The following is a 24,075-nucleotide window of genomic DNA, read 5'->3' as shown; positions in this document are numbered from 1 at the left end:
TCATGTCCACGATCTGTGGGCGTTTCACATGTTGCTGGTACCTGGTGTGCAGACACATTATTGTTCTCTTATGTGGTATGGGGTTCTCACCTGTGACCCGAGCTGCAGACCCACAGGCCCTGGTGGGAGCCGGCATCAGGAGGGCTGAGTGGTGACGGCGGGGGCGGTTGAGGCAGAGTGGCCGTGGCCAGGTTGAGCGTCTGGCCCTGCCTGGCATCTCAACCCCTGCCCCTCCCCGCAGCGCCCACCTTGGCCCCGCTGCTGCCTGCGGTTTCCCTGCACTGCGCTCAGACCCCCTACGGCTGCTGCCAGGACAACATCACTGCTGCCCGGGGCGTGGGCCTGGCTGGCTGCCCCAGTGAGTACCCGAGCCTGGCCCTGACCCGCAGCCAGACAGAGCCACGCAGCTGCAGTGACCCTGTCTTGCCCTGGCCTTGCAGGCTTGTGCCAGTGCAACCCACACGGCTCCTACAGTGGCACCTGTGACCCGGCCACAGGCCAGTGCTCCTGCCGCCCGGGCGTGGGGGGCCTCAGGTGTGACCGCTGTGAGCCCGGCTTCTGGAACTTCCGTGGTATCGTCACCGATGGCCGGAGCGGCTGTACCCGTGAGTGGCAGGGCCCGTGACCGGTCCCCAGCTGAGCGCTGCTGCCTGTCTGCCCTGCCCCTGTTCTCCTCACCCCCCCTGGCAGGGGCTGGGCCAGGCTCTGGAGCCCGTGGGGAAGCCAGGCACAGATCTCAGCCTCCTCCCCTGCCTCCCAGCCTGCAGCTGTGACCCCCAGGGTGCCGTGCGGGACGACTGTGAGCAGATGACCGGGCTGTGCTCCTGTAAGCCTGGGGTGGCAGGACCCAAGTGCGGGCAGTGTCCAGACGGCCGTGCCCTGGGCCCTGCTGGCTGTGAACCAGGTGAGGGCCAGACCTGGCACTGCCCCCTGTGCTGGGGATGAGGCCGTCATAGGGACGGGCTTTCCTGAGCCAGTGGGCTCTCCCGTGTCTGCCCCAGACTCTTCGGCACCCAAGACCTGTGCTGAGATGCCTTGTGATTTCGGGGCGTCCTGCGTGGAGGAGGCTGGCTCCGCCCACTGCGTGTGCCCAACACCCGCCTGTCCAGGGGCCAATGCTACCAAGGTGAGGGATGGGTAGTGTGGAGGGTAGCGGGGGTGCGGAGGGGCCTCCCCCCAGCATCTGTGCCCTGTGCCCCAGGTCTGTGGGTCAGATGGAGTCACCTATGGCAATGAGTGCCAGCTGAGGACCATTGCCTGCCGCCAGGGCTTGGACATCTCTATCCAGAGCCTTGGCCCTTGCCAGGGTAAGACCTTACCCACTGCCCCAGACTGACCAGGAAGGCCTGACCCTGCTCTGACCACCAGCCCCGCCACCTGGAATCTCCTCTCCTTACAGAAGACGTCACTTCCGGCCCCCGTCCGACATCCGCATCTGTGGCCACCTCAGGGCTTGACCTGAGCAAGGCACTGCTGCCTCCACCCAGCGCCCTCTCCCTGGCCCCCAGCAGTACCCCTCGCAGCCGGCCCACCTCTCGACCCGCATCACCGCCTCGGACCACCGCCAGCATCCCCAGGACCGCTGCAAGGCCCGTGCTGACCGTGCCTCCCACGGCCCCCTCCACGGCAGCCAGCCTCGCCACATCTGCCTTTGGCGAATCTGGCAGCGCTGATGGGAGCGGTGACGAGGAGCTGAGTGGTGACTTGGAGGCCAGTGGGGCTGGCTCAGGAGGTGAGCACAGGCTCCGGGACATGGGGGCAGGGCCCAGGAGGGCTGCATCTGGGGCTGGGCTCAGACGGCACCTCCCCAGGACTCGAGCCCCCTGAGAGAGACAGCGCTGGGACCCCCGGGCCACCCATGGAGAGGGCTTCGTGCTACAACTCGCCTATGGGCTGCTGCTCAGATGGCAAGACGCCCTCACTGGACGCAGAGGGCTCCAACTGTCCTGGTGAGTGGGTGGCCGGGGGCCAGGGCGGAGCGTGAGGAATGGCCTGGACGCATCCAGGGATGCCGTCTCTCCTCCCGGCCACGGGCCTGTCCAGCAGGTGGGCTCCCAGGGTTTGTGATCTTCTGGTCTTAGCACACATGTGCAAGCGGTCTTGGGAATTCAGTACATGCAGACATAACGTGTGTTCTCGGCCCCCGCACATGCGTTGGGTGCCCAGGACCCCGTGGCTAACCTGTTTTTCCTGTTGCAAGCCGGCCTGGGGCACTGCTCCAAGGAGTCTGTCTGGTAACCGATGCCAGCCCTGCCCCGGGGTCCCCACTAACCTCATGACCATCTGACTAACCGCCACCTGCCCTGCACCCCGCGTGGCTTGCTGCTGGGGCCTGTGCCCATGGCTGGCCCAGAGGCCAGGCAGGTGCCAGGCAGGACCTCACTGCTCCCTCCCCCGCAGCCACCAAGGTGTTCCAGGGTGTGCTGGAGCTCGAGGGGGTCGAGGGGCAGGAGCTGTTCTACACGCCGGAGATGGCTGACCCCAAGTCCGAGCTGTTTGGGGAGACCGCCAGGAGCATCGAGAGTGCGGTAAGTGTGGGGCCGTGGCCAGGGTGGCAGCCCCTACCCAGCCACTGGCCTTTTTCCCAGGACAGGCCCAGAGAAGCGCTGGGGTGGGTGGTGGGGGAGGGCCCAATGGTCCAGCCTCGGTGGCTTCCCGGAGCCCTAACTCACTCTCCACCCGCAGCTGGATGACCTCTTCCGGAACTCGGACGTTAAGAAGGACTTTCGAAGTGTCCGCCTGCGGGACTTGGGGCCCGGCAACTCCGTCCGAGCCATTGTGGACGTGCACTTCGACCCCAGTGAGCCCCCACCCCAGTCCCCCCGGGCAGTGGGGGGGCCGCCCTGGTCTCCACCACGCTCAGGGTCCCTCCTCCCCAGCCACAGCCTTCAGGGCACCCGATGTGTGCCAGGCCCTGGTCCGGCAGATCCAGGCATCCAGGCGCCGGTCCCTGGGCGTGAGGCGGCCTCTGCAGGAACACGTGCGGTTCATGGACTTCGGTGAGAGCCTGGTCCGGCCGCCAGCTGCAGCTTGTCCCCACCCTCCGTCCCCCACGCCGCGCACTGCGCTCGGGATCCCTGCGCCTCGCGGATGCTGACGGTTTCCCCTACCCCCAGACTGGCTTCCTGCGTTCTTCACGGGACCCACCCCTGCTGCAGCCACGGCCAGAGCCACCACTGTGGCCCGCCTGCCACCTTCGGCTGTGACCCCTCGGGCCCTCCATCCCAGTCACACGAGCCGGCCCGTCAGCAGGACCACAGTGCCCCTCACCGCGCGCCAGCCCCCCACCCCTGCCCCCAGCCGCACGCCTGCACGCCGGCCCCCGCCCCCAGGCACCCAGCAGCCCCCACGGCCCTGTGACTCCCAGCCCTGCCTCCACGGGGGGACCTGCCAGGACCAGGGCTCAGGTGGAGACTTCACCTGCCGCTGCACGGCGGGCAGGGGGGGCGCCGTCTGTGAGAAAGGTAAGGTCGTCCACGCGGGGGAGGGGCAGGGAGGCAGAGGGGGCCAGGTTGGGGAGGGCCGGGCCGCTGGGAGTCGGGGGCCGGGCAGGGGGGCCAGGCTGGGGCGAGGGGCGGGTTGGACTCCCTGGCCCAGCGCTGGGGACAGGGCTGGGGGTTTCAGACCGGCAGTCAGAGCCCGGGCAGCCGGGTCCTCTGTGCCCTCCACTGTCCCTCCGTCTCCTGCAGCTCTGCGCCCCTCCGTGCCGGCCTTCGGGGGCCACTCCTTCCTGGCCTTCCCCACCCTCCGTGCCTACCACACCCTGCGCCTGGCGCTTGAATTCCGGGCGCTGGAGCCCCAGGGTCTGCTGCTCTACAACGGCAATGCCCGGGGCAAGGACTTCCTGGCACTGGTGCTGCTGGGGGGCCGCGTGCAGCTCAGGTGGGTGGCGGGCGGTTGGGGGGTCAGGGATGAGGGTGGGGGCTGGGGGGCAGGGCTAGCCCGTGGTCCTGGCTCCGTTTGGCTGTCCCGAGCGCCTGTTCCCGCCCCCCAGGTTCGACACAGGTTCGGGGCCCGCGGTGCTGACCAGCTCAGTGCCCGTGCAGCCCGGCCGCTGGCATCACCTGGAGCTGTCTCGGCACTGGCGCCAGGGCACTCTCTCGGTGGACGGTGAGACCCCTGTCCTGGGCCAGAGCCCCAGTGGCACTGACGGCCTCAACCTGGACATGGACCTTTTTGTGGGTGGCGTCCCGGAGGACCAGGCTTCCGTGTGAGCATGGAGGAGGGTGGGGTGGCCCCGACCGCAGACCCCCAACCTTGGCCCTGATCCCTGACTCTTGGGGGTGGCATCCGGGAGGTCCAAGCTCCCTGTGGGTAACAAAGGGGTTGGAAGGATGGGTGTGGACCACGGCTGTGACCCTGGCCTCAACCCCAGCCCTTGACTGGGATCCTGATTCTGTCCTGATCCTGAGGACCAAGCTGCCGTGTAATCACCAAGGAGGGGCTGGGCTGGCCCTGACCTTCAGTCCCGACCCTTGACTCTCAACCCAACCCACCTCCTGATTCTGTGGGTTGACTGTCCATCTTGTGAGGACCAAAAGAGGGGTTGGGGATGGGGAGCAACCCTGATTCACGACCCCGGCTGATTGAGGGACGCCAGTGTGACAGTTGGTTGTGAGAGAGGACAGAGAGCTCTGGTCTCCGGCCTCTGACCCCTGACCCTCTCATCTTGGTGGCAGGGTGCTCGAGCGGACCTCTGTCGGCGTCGGTCTTAGGGGCTGTATCCGCTTGCTGGGCGTCAACAACCAGCAGCTGGAGCTGAGTGACTGGCAGGGGTCTGCGACCCGAAGCTCCGGAGTGGGCGAGTGCGGGGACCACCCCTGTGTGCCTAACCCCTGCCTCGGCGGGGCCCCGTGCCAGGCCCTGCAGGCCGGCATGTTCCTCTGTCGGTGCCTACCCGGCCGCTTTGGTGAGGGCGGGCCCTGGGCCGGGTGCTGGGGGGACTTGTGTGCCTGTGCTTGGGACTCAGGCCTCCTGGGACCCCAACCTGCCTCCCTCCAGGCCCGACCTGTGCTGACGAGAAGGACCCTTGTCAGCCGAACCCCTGCCATGGGGCAGCCCCCTGCCGCGTGCTGCCCCAGGGCGAGGCCAAGTGCGAGTGCCCCCGGGGCCGGGAGGGCAGCCTCTGCCAGACAGGTGGGGACAGCGGCGCTCAGGGCAGGGAGGGCGGCGGGGGTGAGGGGGCTCTGGGGTCAGGGCCCGGCACCCCGTGTGATCCTCTCCTGTCCTCACAGTCTCAGAGCGGGAGGATAGCCAGCCTTTCCTGGCCGACTTCAACAGCTTCTCCTACCTGGAGCTGAAAGGCCTGCACGCCTTTGAGCGGGACCTGGGGTCAGTTGGGCAGAGGGGTGGGTGAGGGGAAGCAGCCCGCAACCCCATCCCGCCATGGGGTGAGGGGGCATCGAGACACCCCCGCCTGCCCTCATGCGACCCCAGGGAGAAGATGGCGCTGGAGGTGGTGTTCCTGGCCCGGGGCCCCAGCGGCCTGCTCCTCTACAATGGGCAGAAGACAGATGGCAAGGGCGACTTTGTGTCGCTGGCACTGCACGACCGTGTCCTGGAGTTCCGCTACGACTTGGGCAAGGGGGCAGCGGTCATCAGGTGGGCCGCACGGGGGTGCAGGGGGCCGGCCTGGGCGCCTGCGCAGTGTCCCTCAGGCCCCTGCCGGGCAGGCCGGCTGAGCCCCAGTCTGCTCATGGCGCCCCCCCTTCTCCAGGAGCAAGGAGCCAGTGGCCCTGGGCGCCTGGACCAGGGTCTCCCTGGAGCGAAACGGACGCAAAGGAGCCATGCGGGTCGACGATGGGCCCCGTGTGCTGGGGGAGTCCCCGGTGAGCGAGTGTTTCCCGGGCTGCCGCACCTGCTCCCGCCGCCCTCCTCCTCCCGGGCGGCGTGCGGCCCCCGCCCCGCAGCCCGCGCTCACTGGACTGTTTTCTCTCCTCTGCCCCGGGCCTCTGTCTGTGTCTCCTCTCTGCCCCCACTGCTCCCTGGCCCTTGCTCTGCAACCCCACCCCGCTCGCCCTCCGCTCTCCGCTCTCCGGATGCCAGAAATCCCGCAAGGTACGTCCCCTCTCACCCTGCTGCACCCTCTTCTGCCACCTCCGCCCCTAGAGTAGCTCCCTCCGAGTAAGCCCGCGCGTGGCCACGTCTGTGATTAACTCTGCTTCCACCAGGCTGGAGGGCGCGGGGCGGGTCATCACCGGCGGGCGGGCCCTGGTCTGGGGCTCGAGCTGTTCCTGCCCGGTGGGTGGGCTCCACAGCCCCTCACCCTGCCGCACCTCCCCCCAGGTGCCGCACACCGTCCTCAACCTGAAGGAGCCGCTCTATGTGGGGGGCGCCCCTGACTTCAGCAAGCTGGCCCGGGCAGCCGCCGTGTCCTCTGGCTTCGATGGCGCCATCCAGCTGGTATGTGGGGCGGGGGCGGTGCCCTGGTACAGTCTCGAGGGAGGGCCCATCCCAGAGGGGGCTTCTGTCCTCCGGGGGTGGGGGCTGTCCGGGCAGGCTGGACAGAGCCTCTTGCTGCCCATCCCGCAGGTCTCCCTGAACGGCCGCCAGCTGCTGACCCGGGAGCACGTGGTGCGGGCGGTGGACATCTCGTCCTTTGCAGGCCACCCTTGTACCCAGGCCGAGGGTCACCCTTGCCTCCACGGGGCCTCCTGTCTCCCTCGGGGGGCCTCCTACGAGTGCCTGTGTCCTGGGGGCTTCTCGGGGCTGCACTGCGAGAAGGGTGAGGGCCAGGGCACAGGGCCGAGGCTGGACGGGGCGAGGGGAGCCCGCCCGCGGCCGCGCTCACCCCGCTGTCTCTCAGGCCTGATTGAGAAGTCGGCCGGGGACCTGGACACACTGGCCTTTGACGGACGGACCTACATCGAGTACCTCAACGCCGTGACGGAGAGGTAGTGTGCCCCCCGGAGCCAGGCGCCCCTCCGCCCTCCGCTCTCGGGTCCTGTCTGCGCAGCCGCACAGGGCCAGACGCGGGACCCTCCACTTCTGCCGCCGGCTCTGTGCCCACCTCCGCCCCTCCTCCACCCTCCTTCCTTCTCACTGTCTCTGTCTCTTTGATTCCAAGCGAACTGACCAATGAGATCCCAGCGTAAGTAGCTCCGCCTCCACCCTCGCTGTCACCATCCTCTGCTCCTCACCCACCGGGCAGCACATCCCAAGGGCGAGGGCAGAACTTCCGTCCCCAGTGGAGGAGGATGGGGGGTTTGGGGGTGCTGTCTGTGCTGCCCGGGGCTCAGTTTCCCAGCTTGGAAGTGGGGAGTCACCCCTTTCCCAGATGTGTGTTGAATGCCAGCCCACCCCTCCACCCCCTGCAGCTACTCGCCTCACCACAGGGCACCGGCACGGCGTGCACGCGTGTGCACACTTGTAAACGCGCACATTCATGCCCACGTGTCTGTGTGCGCACACGAGCACGTGTGTCTCAGTGTGCACGTGAGCCCACGTGCTCCCGCGTGTGCGCACATCCACGTGTGTGGGGGGCCATCCAGGGCTCCCTCCCGACCAGGGGCCCTCGGTCTTCCTTCCATATCACCCATGCCCCAGCTCTTCCCTCTGCACCTGGCCTGGGCCGTGCCCACCAGCTCTGTGTCTGCCCGTGTGTGTTGCACGTGTGTCATTGCCAGGGCTCCCGGGTGGGTGGAGCCAATGTCCCAGGGTCCTGTGTGTCTTCCATGGATGCTTGCTCCTCCCACCTTCCCCTGGTGAAGAGGGGGTGTGGGGCGGGGCTGCTGCTGGGTCCCGCCCCACCCTGCGCTACAGCCCGTCTGTCCCCCCGCTCACCTGCCTCCCTCTCTTCCTGCATCTAAGCCCTGAAACTCCGGATTCCAGGGCCCTTCCCAGGTGAGCAGCGGCCCCTGGCCCCTGCTGTCTGCCTGTTGCCTTCCCGTCTCTCTGAGCATCTCTCTGCCGAGCTGTCCCTGTGTCTGTCCACCTCGCTCTTCTGATTGCCCGTCTGGCCCCACCTCCCACCATTCACCTCTCGGCCCATCTGTCCCACTAGCGGTGTGCACCACCTGCCCGTCCAGCTGCCCCCGGGGCATCACTAGCCCTCGTGGCCTCTGCAGTCATGCCCCTCACCTTCCTACCACCCCTACCCCGTCCCCACCACCCTCCCAGAGGTCCTGACCAGCCCTCTGCCCACCAGCGAGAAGGCGCTACGGAGCAACCACTTTGAGCTGAGCCTGCGCACCGAGGCCACGCAGGGGCTGGTGCTGTGGAGTGGCAGAGCCACGGAGCGGGCCGACTACATCGCACTGGCCATCGTGGACGGGCGCCTGCAGCTGGCTTACGACCTGGGCTCCCAGCCCATGGTGCTGCGCTCCACCGTACCAGTCAGCACCAACCGCTGGTTGCGGGTCAGGGCACACAGGTCAGCAGGGAGCCTGGGGCCACCAAGAATAGCAGCGGGCGCTGCCTGGACTTGCCCGGCCAGGGCATGCCTGGCCACTCGTGGCTAGGGTAGGAGTTTGGTAGGGGGAGGAGGGTGAGTAGGGCTGGTGGCCCGACCTGAGGTCACTGCCAGTGCGGGGGGAGGGATGAGAGGGTACAGGAGAAGCAGTGATGGCCAGGGAACCCCTGATCTGAAAGGGGTTTCCCTGCTCTACCCAGACGCCGGCTGGGGACATGGCCCTCTGGTCTGAGCCTTGGCCGTCCCCTCCAGCAAGGCTTGACCCACAGGAGGTCCCCCTGCCCTTGGCCATCTGGTGCTCTCCTGGGGTCAGTGCCACTCCATCCTGGCCCCCACGGGTGACACTTGGTGACGGTCCCCATGGTGTGGTGTTGGGGTGAAAGGGATGGAGGGTTCAGGATGTGGAGCCACCTGATGGCCTCACCCCACCACACCCCCAGGGAACAGAGGGAAGGCTCCCTTCAGGTGGGCAACGAGGCCCCTGTGACTGGTTCCTCCCCACTGGGTGCCACGCAACTGGACACAGATGGAGCCCTGTGGCTGGGTGAGTGATTGGTGGGGGGGGAGCCAGGGGAGGGACAGCGAAGGGTCTCTGAGGGACAGGCCCCATCCCCTGGAGCTGGCAACGAAGAGGGGCACCCGTGTCAGCGCTATCCAGGACAGCAGATGGGCTGGCTGGGGTGGGGCCCTCTCCCCTCCTGTCTTAGCCCCTGCCGTGCCCTGGGTGGTGTGGGGCCAGGAGGCTGGAGCTCGTCTGCTGGTCCCCTGGTCACCCCCGGGCACTGGCAGGCTGCAGGTAGCTCACCTGGTCATTCAGATGCAGTGGGCCCCTCTGCCCGCCAGTGTCCGGCCTGCCTGTCACTGAGCGCAGTGACCTTTCCTCTGTCTTCCTGCAGGTGGCCTAGAGAAGCTGCCTGTGGGCCAGGCCCTGCCCAAGGCCTACGGCACGGGCTTCGTGGGCTGCCTGCGGGACGTGGTGGTGGGTCGGCGCCCGCTGCACCTGCTGGAGGACGCCGTCACCAAGCCGGCGCTTCGGCCCTGTCCTGCCCCGTGAGCCACAATGCAGCCACGACCCACCCTGCTGTAATTATTTTCTATTTTTGTAAACTTGTTGCTTTTTTGATATGATTTTCTTGCCTAAGTGTCAGCCGGAGGGACTGCTGGCCCGGCCTCCCTCCCGTCCAGGCAGGCACGCTGCAGAGACAGACATGGTGCCAAGGGACTCCAAGGGGTTGGGGGAGGAATGCTGCACACGGAGGGCTTGGCTCACTCAGCAGCCTTGGGACGCGCCCCTCTGCCCTGGGACACCGTGTCCTGGCCTCTCAGGCTGTTCCTCCCCCGAGTATCCACGTGTGCTGGCCCCCGTGTTCTCCGGCCTGTCGTCAGACCCTGCACACACACATTGCCCATGTTCCACCTGGCGGGGCCTATGTCCCCAGAGCAGGTAGGGTTTAGGGGGCCCTTCCTCTGTGTGAGCCCCACGGGGCCCCTCTGGGCTCCCATCTGAGCCGCCCCTCCTCCCTGCCTGTGCTGGGCGGGACCAGCCTCACCAGGGCCCGCCGAGCCCAGGCCTCCCTTGCCAGTCCTGTGAAACAATGTCACTGTTGAGGCCATGCTGCCCCCCTCCCTCCGGCTGAGTCCACCTGTCCCAGGGCACTGGAGAGCAGAGGCCGGGCACAGGCCTGTTCAGGGCACCCTGGCCCGCAGCTGGCCCTGCCCATCGGCCCAGCCACCCTGGATATGGCTGTGTCCCCCCTCCTCCCCCCAAGGCCCCATGAGGAGCCCTGAGAGGGCGTGGGGCCACTTGTGACGTGGTGGACGTCCACTGCCTGCTTGCCTGGGGGGGCCAGCATCCCCTCTTGAGGATGCACGTCCAGGCCTGGCCACCAACCAGAGTCTATGTACTGATTTCATTTGACAGCTGGGGTGGCGGGGCTGTTGTCTTTCCTGTCCCGGCCCGAGGGCAGCTGAGGACACCACACAGCAAACCTGTCCAGTTCTGGTGTGAGGAGTGGTTGTCCTTATGCAAGAGTGACCGGGAGCGGGCTGGGTGTCTAAGCAACACCAAAGGGCAGGTGCGGGGTGGCAGAGACGGCTGCAAAGCCAGAAATGCCTTAAACTGCAATGTTAGGTCTCATCTGGTCCCGTCCGCCCAGCCGCCCTCACCTGTCCTGGTGGGGGTGGCAGCCCCTCCCGCAGCCCCTCCCACAGCCGGGCCGGGCTGTCAGGCTCAGAGGCTGCAGGAGCCTCAGAAGTCCTGTTACTAACTCCGATCTGTGTTTGTGTCAATCACCGTGAAATAAAGTCTGAACACTTTCAAGAGGCGCTTGCATCTGTCCACACCAGCACCACTGCTCTCAGCCCCGCCTGGCCCTGTGCTCGCCCACCTGGCCGGTTCCTGTCCCGGGAGCTCCTCGCTGAGCTTCATGGTGGCGTGCAGGCTTCAAGCTCCCTTAGGTGGCTCTGGATGGAGGAGGGGGTCCTGTGCTGCGGTGGGGGCTGCTTTTGGCCAGGAGACCCTGTGCAGTGAGTGTGCACACTATTGTGCGAGGGGCTGGCCGGGTGGGCCCATGAGGCCTGCACCCCAGGTAGCCTCCTTAGGGATGGCGGGCCTTGCAGGCAGGCCGCAGCCCCTGCCACGTGTGCATGCGTGTACGTGTCTGCGCATGTGTCAGCCTACGTCCGGGTGTCTGTGAGCACAGGATGGGAAGAGGGGCTGTGAGGAGAGTGGGCTGGCGGTACTAAGGGCAAGGAGGGCCTCTGGGGGAGCCAGGATGGGGTGGAGCTGAGGCCTGGGGGGAAGGGAACGCTGGTGGGTGTGGGCGGGGTGGGCCGGTGCTGGGCTGGACACAGGGAGGAGGAGGCACTGGCCGAGGCGCGGGAGCACCTGCGCAGGCCCCCTGCTGCGTCCGGAGCGGCTGGGTTTGAGGAGCTGAGGCCACCTGAGTCGAGGCCGAGGGTTACCAAGCAGAGGGGAAGCTGGGCTGAGGCCTGGCACATGAGGGAGGAGGTGGGCTCGGCTGAGTGAGGGGAGGAGAGACCCCCATGGTGGGAGGACCAGGAGAGGGTGCTCTGGGAGCTGACGCTTCCAGAAGGAGGGGCTCTCGGGGCAACCAGTGCTGCGGGTGCAGGACCCTCAAGGTTGTCAGGAGGGTGAGGAAGAGGAAAAGCCGAGGAGGGCAAGGAGCGCTCTAACCTGCTCTCGGCAGGTGGTGGTGATTTGGGATCAGGGGTTGCAAGCAGCAGCAGGTTCCAAGCTGGTGGTGTACCACTCCTGAAAAGGTGTGTGTGTGGGGGGGCCGCTGGGCAGGCCCTGACAGTCCTAACGGGATCCCAAGGTTAGGAGCCCAGGCAAGGAAGGGTGGAACCCCCAGGCGATTGGCCAGCGGGCCCCAGGGACAAGCCGGCCTGGTGGGGGCAGTTGTAGCAGGAGCAAAGGCCCTGAGGTCAACGGGGTGTCAGCATCACTTAGGAAGTGTGGCGACTAGGCGGGTGGCAGAGGTGGGGAGAAGGGGAGCCGGCAGCCCAAGCTAGGACGGCTAAGAGGGAAGAGCTGGTTATCACGTGGGCTCCCACCTCCGCCCCTCTGGGGTCCCCCTCCGGGACGCGGGGCGGGTGGGACCTGTTCCACCCGTTTCTCTAGCTCCGAGCCCCTCCCCCCAGGGTGCGGGGAGTGCAGCCCCTCCTCCCCCAGGACGGAGGCGGAGCTGGAAAGGTTCTTGGAAGGAAAGCACCCAGACGAACAGGACACATAATTAATCACTTTCCGCGCCGCTCGGACCAGGGCCGCCTGGCGCCTTCGCCCTCCGAGCCCGTGATGTCGCGTGAGCCCCTCGTCCTGAAGCCCGGCGCCTTCGGGAACTGCTGCAACCTCCCAGCACCGTAGCGAGACCTGAGGGCGCGGCTCCTTTTAAGGGAGGTCGGGAGGGGCGGGGCCTCTGGGGGGCGGGGCGGTATCCCGGTGGGCGGGGCTCCGGTGGGCGGATCCTCTCGGTAGGCGGGGCCTCCTCCGTGCGGCCGGAGCACCCTGAGCCCCGCAGACATGACCTCGCGCAGGTGAGTCCGGCCGCCCGGTGGCCAGAAGCCGGGACCCCCACCACGTGCGGTTCCGGCCGAGGGGCGCGGACAGGGGGTGCGGGCGAGATGCTCCCCGGGACGTCTCCTGCTCCCGACCGGTGGCGCTCAAGCCTGACCTTCTGACACCCGCCCCCTTCCCCGCGTCCCGGGCCAGCGAGGCCCAGCCTCACCCCGGCGGATGGATAGAACTCTTTCTGATCGGGGGCTGGGTCTGGGTGGGGGGTCAGAGGTACCCTGACCCTAGGGAATGGATGATGCTCTTGGGTGGCAGAGGCTGGAGCCTAGAGTGGGCAGCATGTGTCAGGTCAGTAACAGACCCTCTCTCTCTCACTCCCCTGGACTCCTTGCCTTGTTCCAGGCTCCCTTTGGGCCACCAGAGATGTGTTACACCTGGCGGGGTCCCCCTTTTCCCCAGTCCTGAAACTGGGGCCATCCTGGAGGCTCTGGTCTCCCCCAGTAGTCGTGGCCCCTTGACCTGCAAGGACCAGCCCTCCCTTGACAGGCTCATTCCCCCCCCACCGACCCTCCTAAGGACCAGGTTTAGGGGTGAGCTCCCTGGCAGGGGTGTGTGTGAGACCCGGGACAGGGCTCAAGTCAAGCCAGCTTCTGGCCTCCATGAAGAGGGAAGATGGGACTTGTACGGGAAGGGGCCCTTCCTGCCCTTTCCACCAGACACCCCCCACCCCAGGGCGTGCACAGACGCCTGTGAGCTCAGACTCCAGCTGGATGTGGATGTCAGTGCGAGCCACAGCTGTGAGACGCCTGGCACCACTTCCTGGCACATCCGGAACACCCCCCTCTGGGGCTTGGTGAGGCTGGAGGTCACAGGAAGGGTCTCCCTAAGACCCCGAGTGACTTCCTAGATCAGTGAGGGGGCTGGACAAGATCTGATCTGCGGGGCCAGGGCAGTGCGTCAGCGGTGAGGGCTCCAGAATCCCTACGAGGGGTGTGGTGAGCCTGGCACAGTGGCCTCCGGCAGGGTCAAGGGCCCTCTTAGGCTCAGGAATAGTGGAAGTGGGTTGGCTCTCCAAGAACCTGTCAGCCCCAGAGCCCTGCGATTCCCAGCTTTAGCAACCAGCTGGAGCTCAGGCAGGAGAATGTTTTGGGGTCTGCCTGGAACCAGCCCTCGGGCTCCACTCGGCCTCACTCCTTCTTGTCCCCCAGGCAAGTCCTGGTGCTCAGGAAAGGTCATGTCCGTGTCATGTGCATGTGACCCTGGGCCAGCCTGGGAAAGCCCCGGGTGCGGCTCTGCCCGCCCTCGCCAACCCTCCCTGCCCCACCCTGTGATGACCATCTGGACTGTCACTCCTCTGGCCCCTGGGTCGCTGCCCACACCCCTATCAGGCCTGGGCAGGCCCAACCAAATCCCAAGCGAAGCCCATCCCCCTACACCTGCCCCCACCCTGTGGCGCCTTCCCATCGCCCTGTGGTTTGTGGGTCAACGGGCACCGTCATCGGCACCGCTCGCCCCCGGACTCCGGTGCTGCGGGCAGGGCTGGGCGCAAGTCCTGCCTCGTGCTGTCGTTTGATGTGTTGATATCGGTGCTTGGGAAGGAGCCGGGTCCCATGGGGAGCTGCTGAGCACCCTCGAGTCCCCCTCTGTTCCAGATGGGAGAGGAAAGCGTGCCTCTGGTTAGTTCGGTTCTGCACAGGCAGGACGGGCCTTGGTTGAGGTTCCTCTGGGACCAGCAGGGGCTGGGGGCAGGGAGATGGAGAAGAACACTGGCTGGGCTCTGGGGTCCTCAGCCCTGGAGTTCCAGCCTGGGACCCTCCCCACTTGCCTGTGTATCTCCCACCGTCGTGACAATGTCTTCCCTGCAGGTGTGTCCAGCCCCTGTACCGTGTGTGTAAGCATGTCGACAGGCCATTCATGGGTCTCCCAGGGTCCCAGGGTTGGAGCTGTGCCATCTACAGCTGGGACACCACGGCCACACAGAACGCTGGACCAGACAGTGGCCAGTGGGTTCAGGCTGGGCTGTTCCTGGGCTCCGGAGCACCGACTAGACTCAGCTTGGCCTTGACAGGCCCAGGCTGTTAGACCCATGGGGAGACCAGCGTGCCCTGCCCACCTCACCTGCCCCTCTCCCAGGCCTGCCTGACCATGTGACCAGGGCAGAGCTGAGTCACCGACCTGCCACAGAGCAGAGAGCCCTTTGGCACAGAAGTGACCCAGGTGTGGAGACCGGAGACGGGACCCGTAGCCTCCCCACCTCCTCCCACCCCTCAGCCAGGGGCAGCCGGCTGTGCCAGCCTGCGGACACCCAGCTCCAGCTCTAGGCCTGGTCGGGGGAGTGAGGCCTACCTCAGCCTGGGGTTGCAGCTGCTGCGCTGTGAGCTGCTGTTGCCTCTCAGGATACCCCACCCCTGGAGATTTCCACCCAGTAGACCCGGGGCAGCTTTCGGGAGGAGAGAGGGACGGAAAGTATGAGCGAGAGTCCCAGAAAGGACAAACAACGTGCCCTTCACCTTGCTCTGTGGCTTTGATGCTGGGCCTCCACCCTCTACCCCTGGTCCCACACTCTGGGCATTGCCCATCTTGGACTGGAGTCTGAGGCTGCTGGGACTGGGGGAGGCGGCCTCTGGGCACAGGATGTGGCTCAGCAGAGTGGGTGGCCCCAGGGTGGGGGGGTCGGAGGCCTTCCTTTGGGTTCCAGTGCCCCCGCACACACACTGCCGTGTCTCTGACAGCATGAGGCCTTCGCCCTCTTCCTGGCGGCCTCGCCTGCTGTCCTGTGATTGGCCCGGAGGTCATCACGTGGAGCTCCTCCCCCTGGAAGCCTTCCCTGGCAGCTTCATCTGCTGGACCACTCGACCAAAACCGCCCCCAGGTCCCACTCCTCTAGAGCCAGCACGGGAGGGAGCTTGAGACCCCAGGCCCAAAAAAGTGCCCAGGAAGTGCCTGGCTGGTGGTATCCCTCCTTCCCCCAGGGAGAGCTGGATAGGAGCTCTGGGTGGCCCTGGGCAGCTCACCTGAGCTTCTGGGCCTCTCTGAACCAATACATGGACCCTGGGGAGCCATGGAGGTCAGAACGGAGCCTGTCCTCCCCAGGGCTCACGTCTGGTGATGAAGACACGGGGAGACAGGTAAACGCAGAAGCCTGTACGTGCCCGTCTGCTGTTGCAGGTGCCACACGTGGAAGGTGGGGCAGTGATGCAGCTGCAGTGTTGATGGCAGGGGCAGCGGGATGGTCAGGGAGGGAGTGTGAGCTGTGCCCCGTAGGGCCGGCTGGAGGTGGCCAGGTGAGGAGTGAGGTCAGTGAACAGAAAGATGGACAACGGGGAGAGGGGCTTTCTAGTGGGGGGTCCTTGAGGTGTGTGTGAGCGTCCTGAGAGCCACACAGGGCCACTGGCAAGGTTTAAACGGCTCTGATGTGCATTTTCTGAGAACCCCTCTGTCTGCCATGGCTCTGCTGAGGGTGAAGGATGAGGCCCGGAGGCCTGGAATCGATACTGCCATCCAGGCAAGAGCCGGTGGGCACTGGTTCCAGGGCGGTGGGAGAAGTGGTTGGTTCTGGGGCGTTTGGAAGTCAGGGCAAGAGGGCACAGCGTTGGGAGAGTGCTGGGGAGTTGAGGGCAGGAACCTGAGTGATGGGCGGGCGGTGACCCCCTTCACTGAGTGAGGACCGCATAGAACAGGGCTTCAGGGGCCCTGTCAGGAGTTTCGAATTTTGCAAACGTTAAGATAGAGATGCTGTTAGCTTTCAGACAGAGATACTGGAAAGAGTTGTGTCTATGAGCTTGAAACTCAGAGCCCAGGTGGGGCTGGAGGCGTAGACAGTGCATGGACATGGAGACACGTGTAGGGCACAGGTGGTGGGGCTCCAGCACCGCGGGGTCAGAAGAAGGAAGGGGACCCCGGCCGGCTGAGGTGGGAAACCCGGGGAGTGTGGAGAACTCCCGTGTGGAGTGCGTGCTTCTGGAAGGCCTGAGCACTGGCCCTGGGAGGCCGGGGGAGGCCCTGAGAGCCCAGGGAAACAGGTCTGTGGAGAGTCGGGCGAAGATGGGCAGTGTGGACCAGCACAGGCCACAGCTTTCTGTGATGGTGGGAATATTTCTTTCCCACCCGCAGTCGACAGCCTCCAGTGGCCACACATGGCTTGCAGCAGTGAAATGTGGCCACTGTGACCCAGGAACTGGGATTATGATGCTGCTGAATTTTAATCCATTCACCTGCACACGCCACACCTGCCATAGGCTGTGCATCAGACAGTGCGATGTAGACTGAGCACAGTGGCTCCTTGGAGGGGTCAGGAAGGAGCTGATGGCAGGGACGAAGGGGGCCCAGGAGAGGCAAGGGAGCGGCAGGAGGGCCGGAGGAGGCGTGCAGGCCGCTTTTACGCAAGAGATGTGATCTGATTCCCATTCCAGAAAGATCTCAGTGGGGCGAGATGGTATTGGGTCAGCTGTGGGGCGGGGCAGGGTCTGCCCAGGGCACAGCGGCCCCACCCCATCTGTGCCCGGGTTATGACTGCGAACAACTGGGCGGGGCCTGGGGGGGTCGCAAGGCAGCAGAGTTGGAGTCGGGGGCCCCGGTTTCCCACTGGATGCAGGATGGGGCAGGACTACCCCCAACACCGTGTCATCTGTGCGGTGAACCAGGGACACACCTCTGAACCAGAGATCCCAAGCCCTTCCTGCAGTGACCTTTGGGAGACACAGTGTTGCCAATGGAAGGCCAGTTACTGTGTTACAGTGTCCTTCTGGGGGATCGTGCAGGGACCCTGCTCTGAGACGCTCTGGGGCCACCGCACGAGTATGATTTAATCCCAGGCCCAGAAATTCCTGCCCTAATGGGGGAGACGCACGGAGACAGAAGCCACCGGGGTAAAGTTAACAGCAGTTATGATCCAGCCGTGGGCTCATGTGCAGTCCTGATGAGGTCCCCCTGCCCTGTCCCCCCATCTCGTGCGGGAGGCTGTGAAGGTCAGTCCCAGGGCAGTGGCAGCGGCGGGGGTGGGGTCGAGTCCCTCTCAGCCTGGACCCGCAGTAGAACAGATGGTGAGTCTCTGGGATCGCCCAGCACCCACCACCCACTCGTAGGTCATTCACTTCTGAATTCAAGTGTGTTTGTTAATGCCCAGGCTCTGTTTTCAACCCTGCCGTACACACTGCCCTTGTGGAGCTTAAATCAAGGAGATAGACTACAAGCCAATAAATGTGTAACATATGTCAAGAAGGTGACCAATACTGTGAAGAAAAATAAAGCAGAATAAGTGTCGAAGAGTGAGGGGAAGAGGGTCGCTGTGTCACTCGATGTGGGCCGGGAGCGGAGAACAGTTGGTGCAGAGGCCCCGAGGGGCACGGCCTGGTGGGGGTGAGGGGCCGGGACCGGCAGGCGGCAACGGGGTGTGGGGCGCTCTCGGGGGTGATGGGCCTGTGGGCTGTGCTCTTGTTCCGGGGGTGCTGACCCAGTGACTGACGTGATATGCTGGGGTCCCTCGGGAGAGGGTGGTGGCCAGGACCGGGAGGGGCGGTGAAGGTGGGAGGGGTGGGCCACCAGGGTCTGCTGCTGGGCTGTAAGGGGAGGAAGGGAGCCCTGGGTGGCCATGGGGGGTCCCAAGTGCCTTCAGCTGAGCTGGGACGCCTGGTGGGTGGTGGGTGGGGGGGAGAGATGGCCGAGGGCTTGAGCTGAGGTTCCTGCTGGCGTCCTTGTGGGGGCTCTGGAGGGGGTCTGCCCATCTGTGTCCCCGGCCCCCTCCTTCCCCACGGACCCCAGACCCTGTGGTCATGGCTCAAGGACGGTGGTGAGTGCAGGGCGGCTCCAGCAGGCACTGTGGGCGTGGTCAGGACTGCCCCGTGTTCCTGGCTCTCTCGTCGCCAACTTGCTGTCCTCATTCCAGGTGGTTTCATCCCAACCTCGGTGGGGTCGAGGCGGAGCAGCTGCTCCGGTCCAAGGGCCAGCACGGGAGCTTCCTGGCAAGACCCAGCAAGAGCCGCCCGGGCGGCTTCACGCTTTCCGTCAGGTGGGTGGGTGGTGCTGCCAGGTGCGGACAGGCCCCGAGGCCCCGCAAGACTTCAAGGGGTCGGAACACCCTCAGGCTCCCCAGTCCTTCCAGAGGGGGTGGGCAGTGAGGACCCCTGCTGGGGGCGAGATCTTGGGGGGGAGTCTGGCATTCCTGGCCAGGTGGCCTCTGGGCAGGAGGGGGCCCCTTGGAGAGGCCTTCAGGGAGGGCTCCGTGAGGTGGGCATCGGCAGGGCCTCCCTCCCACCCTCTGAGGGGCCTCAAGGGCCGGGATCGTGCCCCCACCTCCTGGAGATGCCGCCCACTGGGGGTGTCGCCGGAGACCTGAAAGGGCCAGTGTGCGGGGAGGATGGGCAGGAGGGGTCACGACCAGCAGAGTGGACAGCCGGATCCGTGTCCACCCTGGGTGAGGCGGGTCAGTCTGGGGTCTGGGGAGGGGTCTGCCCAAAGGGCTCCAGATCCTTCCGGGTTTTCTACTAAACCTGGGCAGCAGGCGGGATGAGGTTAGCCCTCAGGATGGACTTCCCTCGCCTTGGAGACACAGACTTTCTCCCCTGGGGCTTCCCAGGCCACACTGGGACACCTGGGGGAAGCAGTCTCGGGGCCCCAGTCCCCCATTCTCTGGAGCCCCTGGGCAGGTGGTCTGGAGTGAGGCAGAGTCTGTCTGGAGAGGCTGCCCCAGCCTCGGCCTCCAGGCCAAGGGAGAGTTAGGCCTGTGGTCGACAAGCCCAATCTTGGCTGCCCCAGGGGCAGCGGGGGTGGGGTGCCCGCCACCCAGGGTGGGGCCCGGACACCGGCTGGCCGGGGAGCTGCAGAGGGGAGGGGCCTGGCCTTGGCTGTGCTGTTCGTGGCAGGGGGACAGCAGAGGCCGAGATCTCAGGGCCGGAAAACCCCAGGGACTGTTCGGGAAGCTGAGGGTGGTGATGGGAAGGAGGGTGGATGGTGGGCGCAGCAGCCCCCAACGGCGGCTGGTGCACCGGCCCTTCCAGGCGCCACGACGAGGTGACCCACATCAAGATCCAGAACACAGGCGACTACTACGATCTGCATGGAGGGGAGAAGTTCGCGACGCTGGCCGAGCTGGTGCAGCACTACACAAGCCAGCGCGGGGGGCTGCTCCGAGAGCGTGGCGGGGCCCCCGTGGACCTCTTGCACCCGCTGAGCTGCCAGGACCCCACGTCGGAACGGTAAGCAGCTGGGTCTGCATCTAGCCAGGCGTGTGTGTCTGCACAGGTGTGTGTGCGAGTGACCGAGGGGGCAGGGGCCGCTGGGCATGGCCTCTGGGTGTCCTCTGCCCCCAGGACTCAGGGTCAGGCTTGGGCACAGCTGTGGCAAAGCTGAGGGAGCCTACTGCACCCCCTCCCCTGGGGTTCTGGACTCGTTTCTTCCAGGTCCCAGGCACCAGCCACAGGGGTGGGTGCGGGGTGGGAGAGCTGCAGCCAGCCTGCCCCCTGCCCTCCTGGCTGATGACTTGGGGAGAGCAGGTTCCCCCAGCCTCGGTTTCCCCATCTGCACCGCGGAGGTCTGAGCCAGCTGCATCTGCCGAGGAAGCAGGGTGGGGCTGGCCTGGGGAGACCATCCTGCCCCTCCTTGCTGAGGACGAGGCTGCCACCTGGTGGTCACCCTGGGGCACTGCAGGGCCCGTCTGTCCTGCCTCCTGCTGCTTTCTGGGTCGGAGGAGGGTCAGAGAGGTGGGCAGGGCTGACGGAGGCTGGCCTGGGTGCGGGTGCTGCCTGGGCCCCCGAGGTCTGGGTGGGTCTGTGCCTCTCTCGGTATCTGTGTCTCAGAGCCTTAGGCTACATGTGGGCCTGTGCCCCTCACCTGGCCAGGCCGGGGCCCCTGGTCTCACCTGTGCCGTCCTGGGCCAGGTGGTACCACGGGCACCTGTCTGGCAAGGAGGCCGAGAAGCTGCTGATGCAGAAGGGGCGTCCGGGCAGCTTCCTGGTTCGGGAGAGTCAGAGCAAACCTGGGGACTTCGTGCTGTCAGCGCTCACACAGCAGCTGGACAGGGCAGGCCGCCAGGCACGCGTCACCCATGTCATGATCCACTTCCAGGTAGGAGGCGGTGGCGGGGGGGGGGGGGTGACCCAGGGGAGGGGGCACCACCGGCCGCTCACTGCCGCCCCCACAGCCAGATGGGAAGTACGATGTGGGAGGTGGCGAGCGGTTTGACACCCTGGGAGACCTGGTGGAATGCTACAGAAAGAACCCTCTGGTGGAGAGGTCGGGGACCGTAGTGCACCTCCAGCAGGTATGCCCCTGGGCACCTGAACCTTGGGCTCTGAGTGGGCTTCTCCACCTGGGGGGGCAAGGGATTCTGGCACAGCCCCACCCGGGAGAAAGGACACCAGGCTGGCGCAGGGTGGCTGAGGGCAAGGGTGTGGGGGCCAGGGCACTATGGGGTCCGCTGGACCCTGCTGAGCTTGGACGCGGGCCTCTCCCCGCCAGCCCCTCAAGACCACGAGAATCAGCGCCACAAGCATTGAGAGCCGTGTGCTGGAGCTCAACGAGGCCATGGATGCCAGCGAGAAGGCCAAGCAGGGCTTCTGGGAGGAGTTCGAGGTGCCGGACTGCTGCCCACTGCCCCCCACCCCCCGACTCCCATCCTCTGGGGCTGTGGCAAGGGCCAGCAGAGGGGTGTGGGCCAGGGGGTGTGGGCGGGGGTTGAGGGCTCCGGGGAAGGGTTGGGGCCACGGGCTAAAGCCCCACTTCCCCCAGATGCTGCAGCAGCAGGAGTGCCGGCTCCTGTATCCCCGGAAGGAGGGCCAGCGGCCGGAGAACAAGCCCAAGAACCGATACAGGAACATCCTTCCCTGTGAGGCCGGGGCCTGGGGCCACGTGGGGGGCCAGGGCTCCACTCACCACCTTCAGAGGCCCATCTGGCAGAGGGGTCCTGCGGGGTGAAGGCAGGGGTCATTCCCCACCAGTGGTGTGATGCCCCCTCTTGCCCCTGCGTCCTTTGTCTCTGCTCACCACGGGTCAGCGGGCCAGGAAGCAGGTGGGGTCCACGAGCATCCCCTCTGCCCTGGAGACCTGAGCGGCATCTTCCCTTCCCAGTTGATACCACCCGTGTCATCCTGCGTGATGTGGAGGACAGCGCGCCTGGAGCCGACTACATCAACGCCAACTACATCAGGGTGAGTGTGCATGAGGTGTGGGTGGCCAGCTGCACGCGTGGCCCCGCGTGGATCAAACACCAGTCACCCCATCCCCCATAATAACGAGCCTGGAGCTCGTGAAGTGATCTGTGGACCTTGGCAAGACAATAGATATTCAGGGGGATATTCAGATATTCAGGGTGCGGCGGTCCAGAAGGGGTCCTCAGAGCCTGCTGGACTAAATATTGGTCCTAAGACCCTCCCACCCTCAGTGGACTGCGTGTGAGCCACTGGGCTACTTTGCATATCATTTGCATCAACTTGCATTGGTCCTCTGGCACTTTAATTCCTGGAAACAGCAGGCAGTTGACCCCACCTCCTTTCAGAGTGACCCAGAGGAGAAGCCAGGCCATGGACCAGGCAAGGTGTACATCGCCACCCAGGGCTGTCTGCCAACTACAGTGGCTGCCTTCTGGGCCATGGTGCACCAGGAGAACACGCGTGTCATCGTCATGACCACCAGGGAGGTGGAGCGAGGCCGGGTAGGAGCTCAGGCTCGCGTTCCTCCCCTCCTCCTGCCGTGTGCCCCACTGGACCTGTGCTGGTGCTGGCCCAGCCTTGCTTCTTCAGTCTTAGGGATGCTGGGGGAGCAGGGAGGGCACTGAAGAGACGCCGTGTATGTCCCACAGGGCAGAGGGGCAAGGGTGCTGGTGGTCTTCCAGTATGGCTGATGGCATGCCCCCACCCTCCCAGAACAAGTGTTTCCGATACTGGCCAGAGCTGCACGGCAGCCAAGAGTATGGCCGCCTGCGTGTGTGCAACGTTGCTGAGCACCAGGCCCAGGGCTATTGTGTGAGGGAGCTGCAGGTGTGGCGGGCAGACCAGGTGAGCCTGGAGGGCAACGAGACCTGTGGGGCCAGGGTCAGTGCGGTCGGGAAGCCCCCAGGTCTGCGCTGGGGCGAGGAGGCCCTGGGCTGGCCCTGCCTCCACCCGACCCCACTGGCCCTGGTGGCCTCCACGTCCCTCAATCCAGTGGGCACAGTCTTGGCCTGGGCTCTGCTGGGCAGTGTTCCCAGTCGGGCACGTTCGCAGCCACGGTTGCCTGGCTCCAGGGTGGCCTCGCACCCACATGCACCTCTCCCTCCAGTCCTTCCCTGGGCCGTCTCAGCACCGTAGGCCTCCTTTGTATGCTAGTGGTGCCCATTCCTGTCCCAGGCACAGATCCCTCCTGGCCAGTTCCCTTTGTCTAACCACCTGGGGGGTCCTGCAAGCCTCTGCATTTGGCCTTTCCCAAATAGAATTCACTTCCCAGAAAGCTGCTCCCTCCCCCAGACCGTCTTTCTTCCTTTCCCCAGGCACCTGAGCCTCCCGGGGCCATCTGGGGGTCCCCCAAGCCCTGAATCCCATCTTCTCCTCCCACTCCCTCTTGCTCTGTCCGGGCCCCGCTGGTCACTCCTTCTGGCAAACCCCACCGAGCCACAGCCTGCCTCCTCCCGGTTCAGTCCCTGGGCCCCTCCCCACCGAGGGTCACAGCAGCGTCAGCCCCGACGCCGCGCGGGGCGCCTGGGACTCGCCCAGACCCCCCGGTTGGCGCTCAGCAGCCCGCCCTGCCCAGGAGGAGTCACCGCGCACAGTGAAGCACTGCCAGTACTTCGGCTGGCCGGACCACGGGGTGCCGGCCGCGCCCACCGGCGTCCTTGGCTTCCTGGACGAGGTGAACCGGGCCCAGAGCAGCATGCCGGGGGCCGGACCCATGGTAGTGCACTGCAGGTGCGACCAGGGACGGGGCGGGGCCAGCGGCACAGGTGCCACCGGGGAAGGGGCCACGGCTTTGTCCCGTCAACCGGCCACAGGCCTCCTGGTCCGTCCCCACAGCGCCGGCATCGGACGCACTGGCACAATCATTGTGCTTGACATCCTGGTGGACGTCATTCGCAGGCAGGGTGAGCCACCCCAGGCAGGCCCCGCCCTGCAGTCGAGCCCCGCCCCTCCCATCTAGCCCCGCCCCGGGTACCGGCCCCTCCCCTTCCATCTAGCCCCGCCCTCCTGCAGTTGCCGGCCCCGCCTATTTCATCTGGCCCTCCCACCTCCTCCCTGCCTCACCGCCCCGCCCTGAGCTCGCTCGTCCCCAGGGCTGGACTGCGACATCGACGTCCCCAAGACGATCCAGCATGTGCGGCGGCAGCGCTCGGGGATGGTGCAGACCGAGGCGCAGTACAAGTTCGTGTACCTGGCGCTGCAGCGGTACATCCGGGGCGAGCAGCTACGCCTGCGCGAGCAGGTGGGGGCAGGGCCGGGCCGGGGCGGAACCTGCGGGGGCATCACCATGGTGACCAGCGGCCCCTCCCCTCAGCGCGAGCCGCCCGAGGAGCGCGACTCCCTGAAGGTGGGAGCCTCGCCCGCCGACCCCGGCTGTAGCCCCGGAACCGCGCCGTCCCGGGCGCCGGCGGCGTGAGTGGGGCGTCGGGGACCGGGCGGGGGCGGAGTCCCGGCAGGGAGGCCTCGGGGGCGTGGCCCGGGCGTGGGGG

General features: G+C 66.2%; 2 protein-coding genes across 6 annotated transcripts in view; both read left to right on the top strand.

Moving 5' to 3' along the window:
- The window catches only part of AGRN (agrin), a 47,253-nt gene that overhangs the window by 22,289 nt on the left and 889 nt on the right, over window positions 1-24,075 (top strand). For 3 of the 5 annotated variants that reach the window (XM_082351549.1, XM_082351548.1, XM_082351551.1), the window contains 24 exons: window positions 242-358; window positions 441-605; window positions 761-904; window positions 1,002-1,126; window positions 1,202-1,307; window positions 1,400-1,732; window positions 1,812-1,949; window positions 2,401-2,528; window positions 2,686-2,800; window positions 2,880-2,999; window positions 3,117-3,464; window positions 3,690-3,882; window positions 3,995-4,210; window positions 4,680-4,909; window positions 5,002-5,136; window positions 5,235-5,331; window positions 5,437-5,601; window positions 5,717-5,828; window positions 6,286-6,402; window positions 6,532-6,724; window positions 6,806-6,893; window positions 8,147-8,371; window positions 8,851-8,954; window positions 9,307-10,730. In XM_082351549.1, coding sequence (XP_082207675.1) covers window positions 242-358; window positions 441-605; window positions 761-904; window positions 1,002-1,126; window positions 1,202-1,307; window positions 1,400-1,732; window positions 1,812-1,949; window positions 2,401-2,528; window positions 2,686-2,800; window positions 2,880-2,999; window positions 3,117-3,464; window positions 3,690-3,882; window positions 3,995-4,210; window positions 4,680-4,909; window positions 5,002-5,136; window positions 5,235-5,331; window positions 5,437-5,601; window positions 5,717-5,828; window positions 6,286-6,402; window positions 6,532-6,724; window positions 6,806-6,893; window positions 8,147-8,371; window positions 8,851-8,954; window positions 9,307-9,464 — 3,872 coding nt within the window. In that variant the 3' untranslated portion in view covers window positions 9,465-10,730. Of the gene's footprint in view, window positions 1-241; window positions 359-440; window positions 606-760; window positions 905-1,001; window positions 1,127-1,201; window positions 1,308-1,399; window positions 1,733-1,811; window positions 1,950-2,400; window positions 2,529-2,685; window positions 2,801-2,879; window positions 3,000-3,116; window positions 3,465-3,689; window positions 3,883-3,994; window positions 4,211-4,679; window positions 4,910-5,001; window positions 5,137-5,234; window positions 5,332-5,436; window positions 5,602-5,716; window positions 5,829-6,285; window positions 6,403-6,531; window positions 6,725-6,805; window positions 6,894-8,146; window positions 8,372-8,850; window positions 8,955-9,306; window positions 10,731-20,974; window positions 21,012-21,167; window positions 21,265-21,506; window positions 21,587-21,933; window positions 22,090-22,300; window positions 22,433-23,162; window positions 23,318-23,422; window positions 23,491-23,679; window positions 23,999-24,075 lie in introns of those variants that run through there. The other 2 variants (XM_082351552.1, XM_082351550.1) reach the window with 2 other exon arrangements.
- Window positions 12,415-20,987, top strand: LOC309609830 (tyrosine-protein phosphatase non-receptor type 11-like). The gene is made up of 6 exons (XM_082351810.1): window positions 12,415-12,466; window positions 18,328-18,450; window positions 19,439-19,636; window positions 20,318-20,504; window positions 20,585-20,700; window positions 20,898-20,987. The coding sequence occupies exons 1-5, from the start codon at window positions 12,453-12,455 to the stop codon at window positions 20,684-20,686; spliced, it is 624 nt and encodes a 207-aa protein (XP_082207936.1). The 5' UTR covers window positions 12,415-12,452; the 3' UTR covers window positions 20,687-20,700; window positions 20,898-20,987.

The sequence above is a fragment of the Balaenoptera borealis genome (genome assembly GCF_965194805.1).
Source record: "Balaenoptera borealis genome assembly, chromosome: 1".
NCBI classification, from domain to species: Eukaryota; Metazoa; Chordata; class Mammalia; order Artiodactyla; family Balaenopteridae; genus Balaenoptera; species Balaenoptera borealis.
Note: the sequence above shows the minus strand (reverse complement) of the source record. Positions and strands in the feature narration are given on the sequence as shown.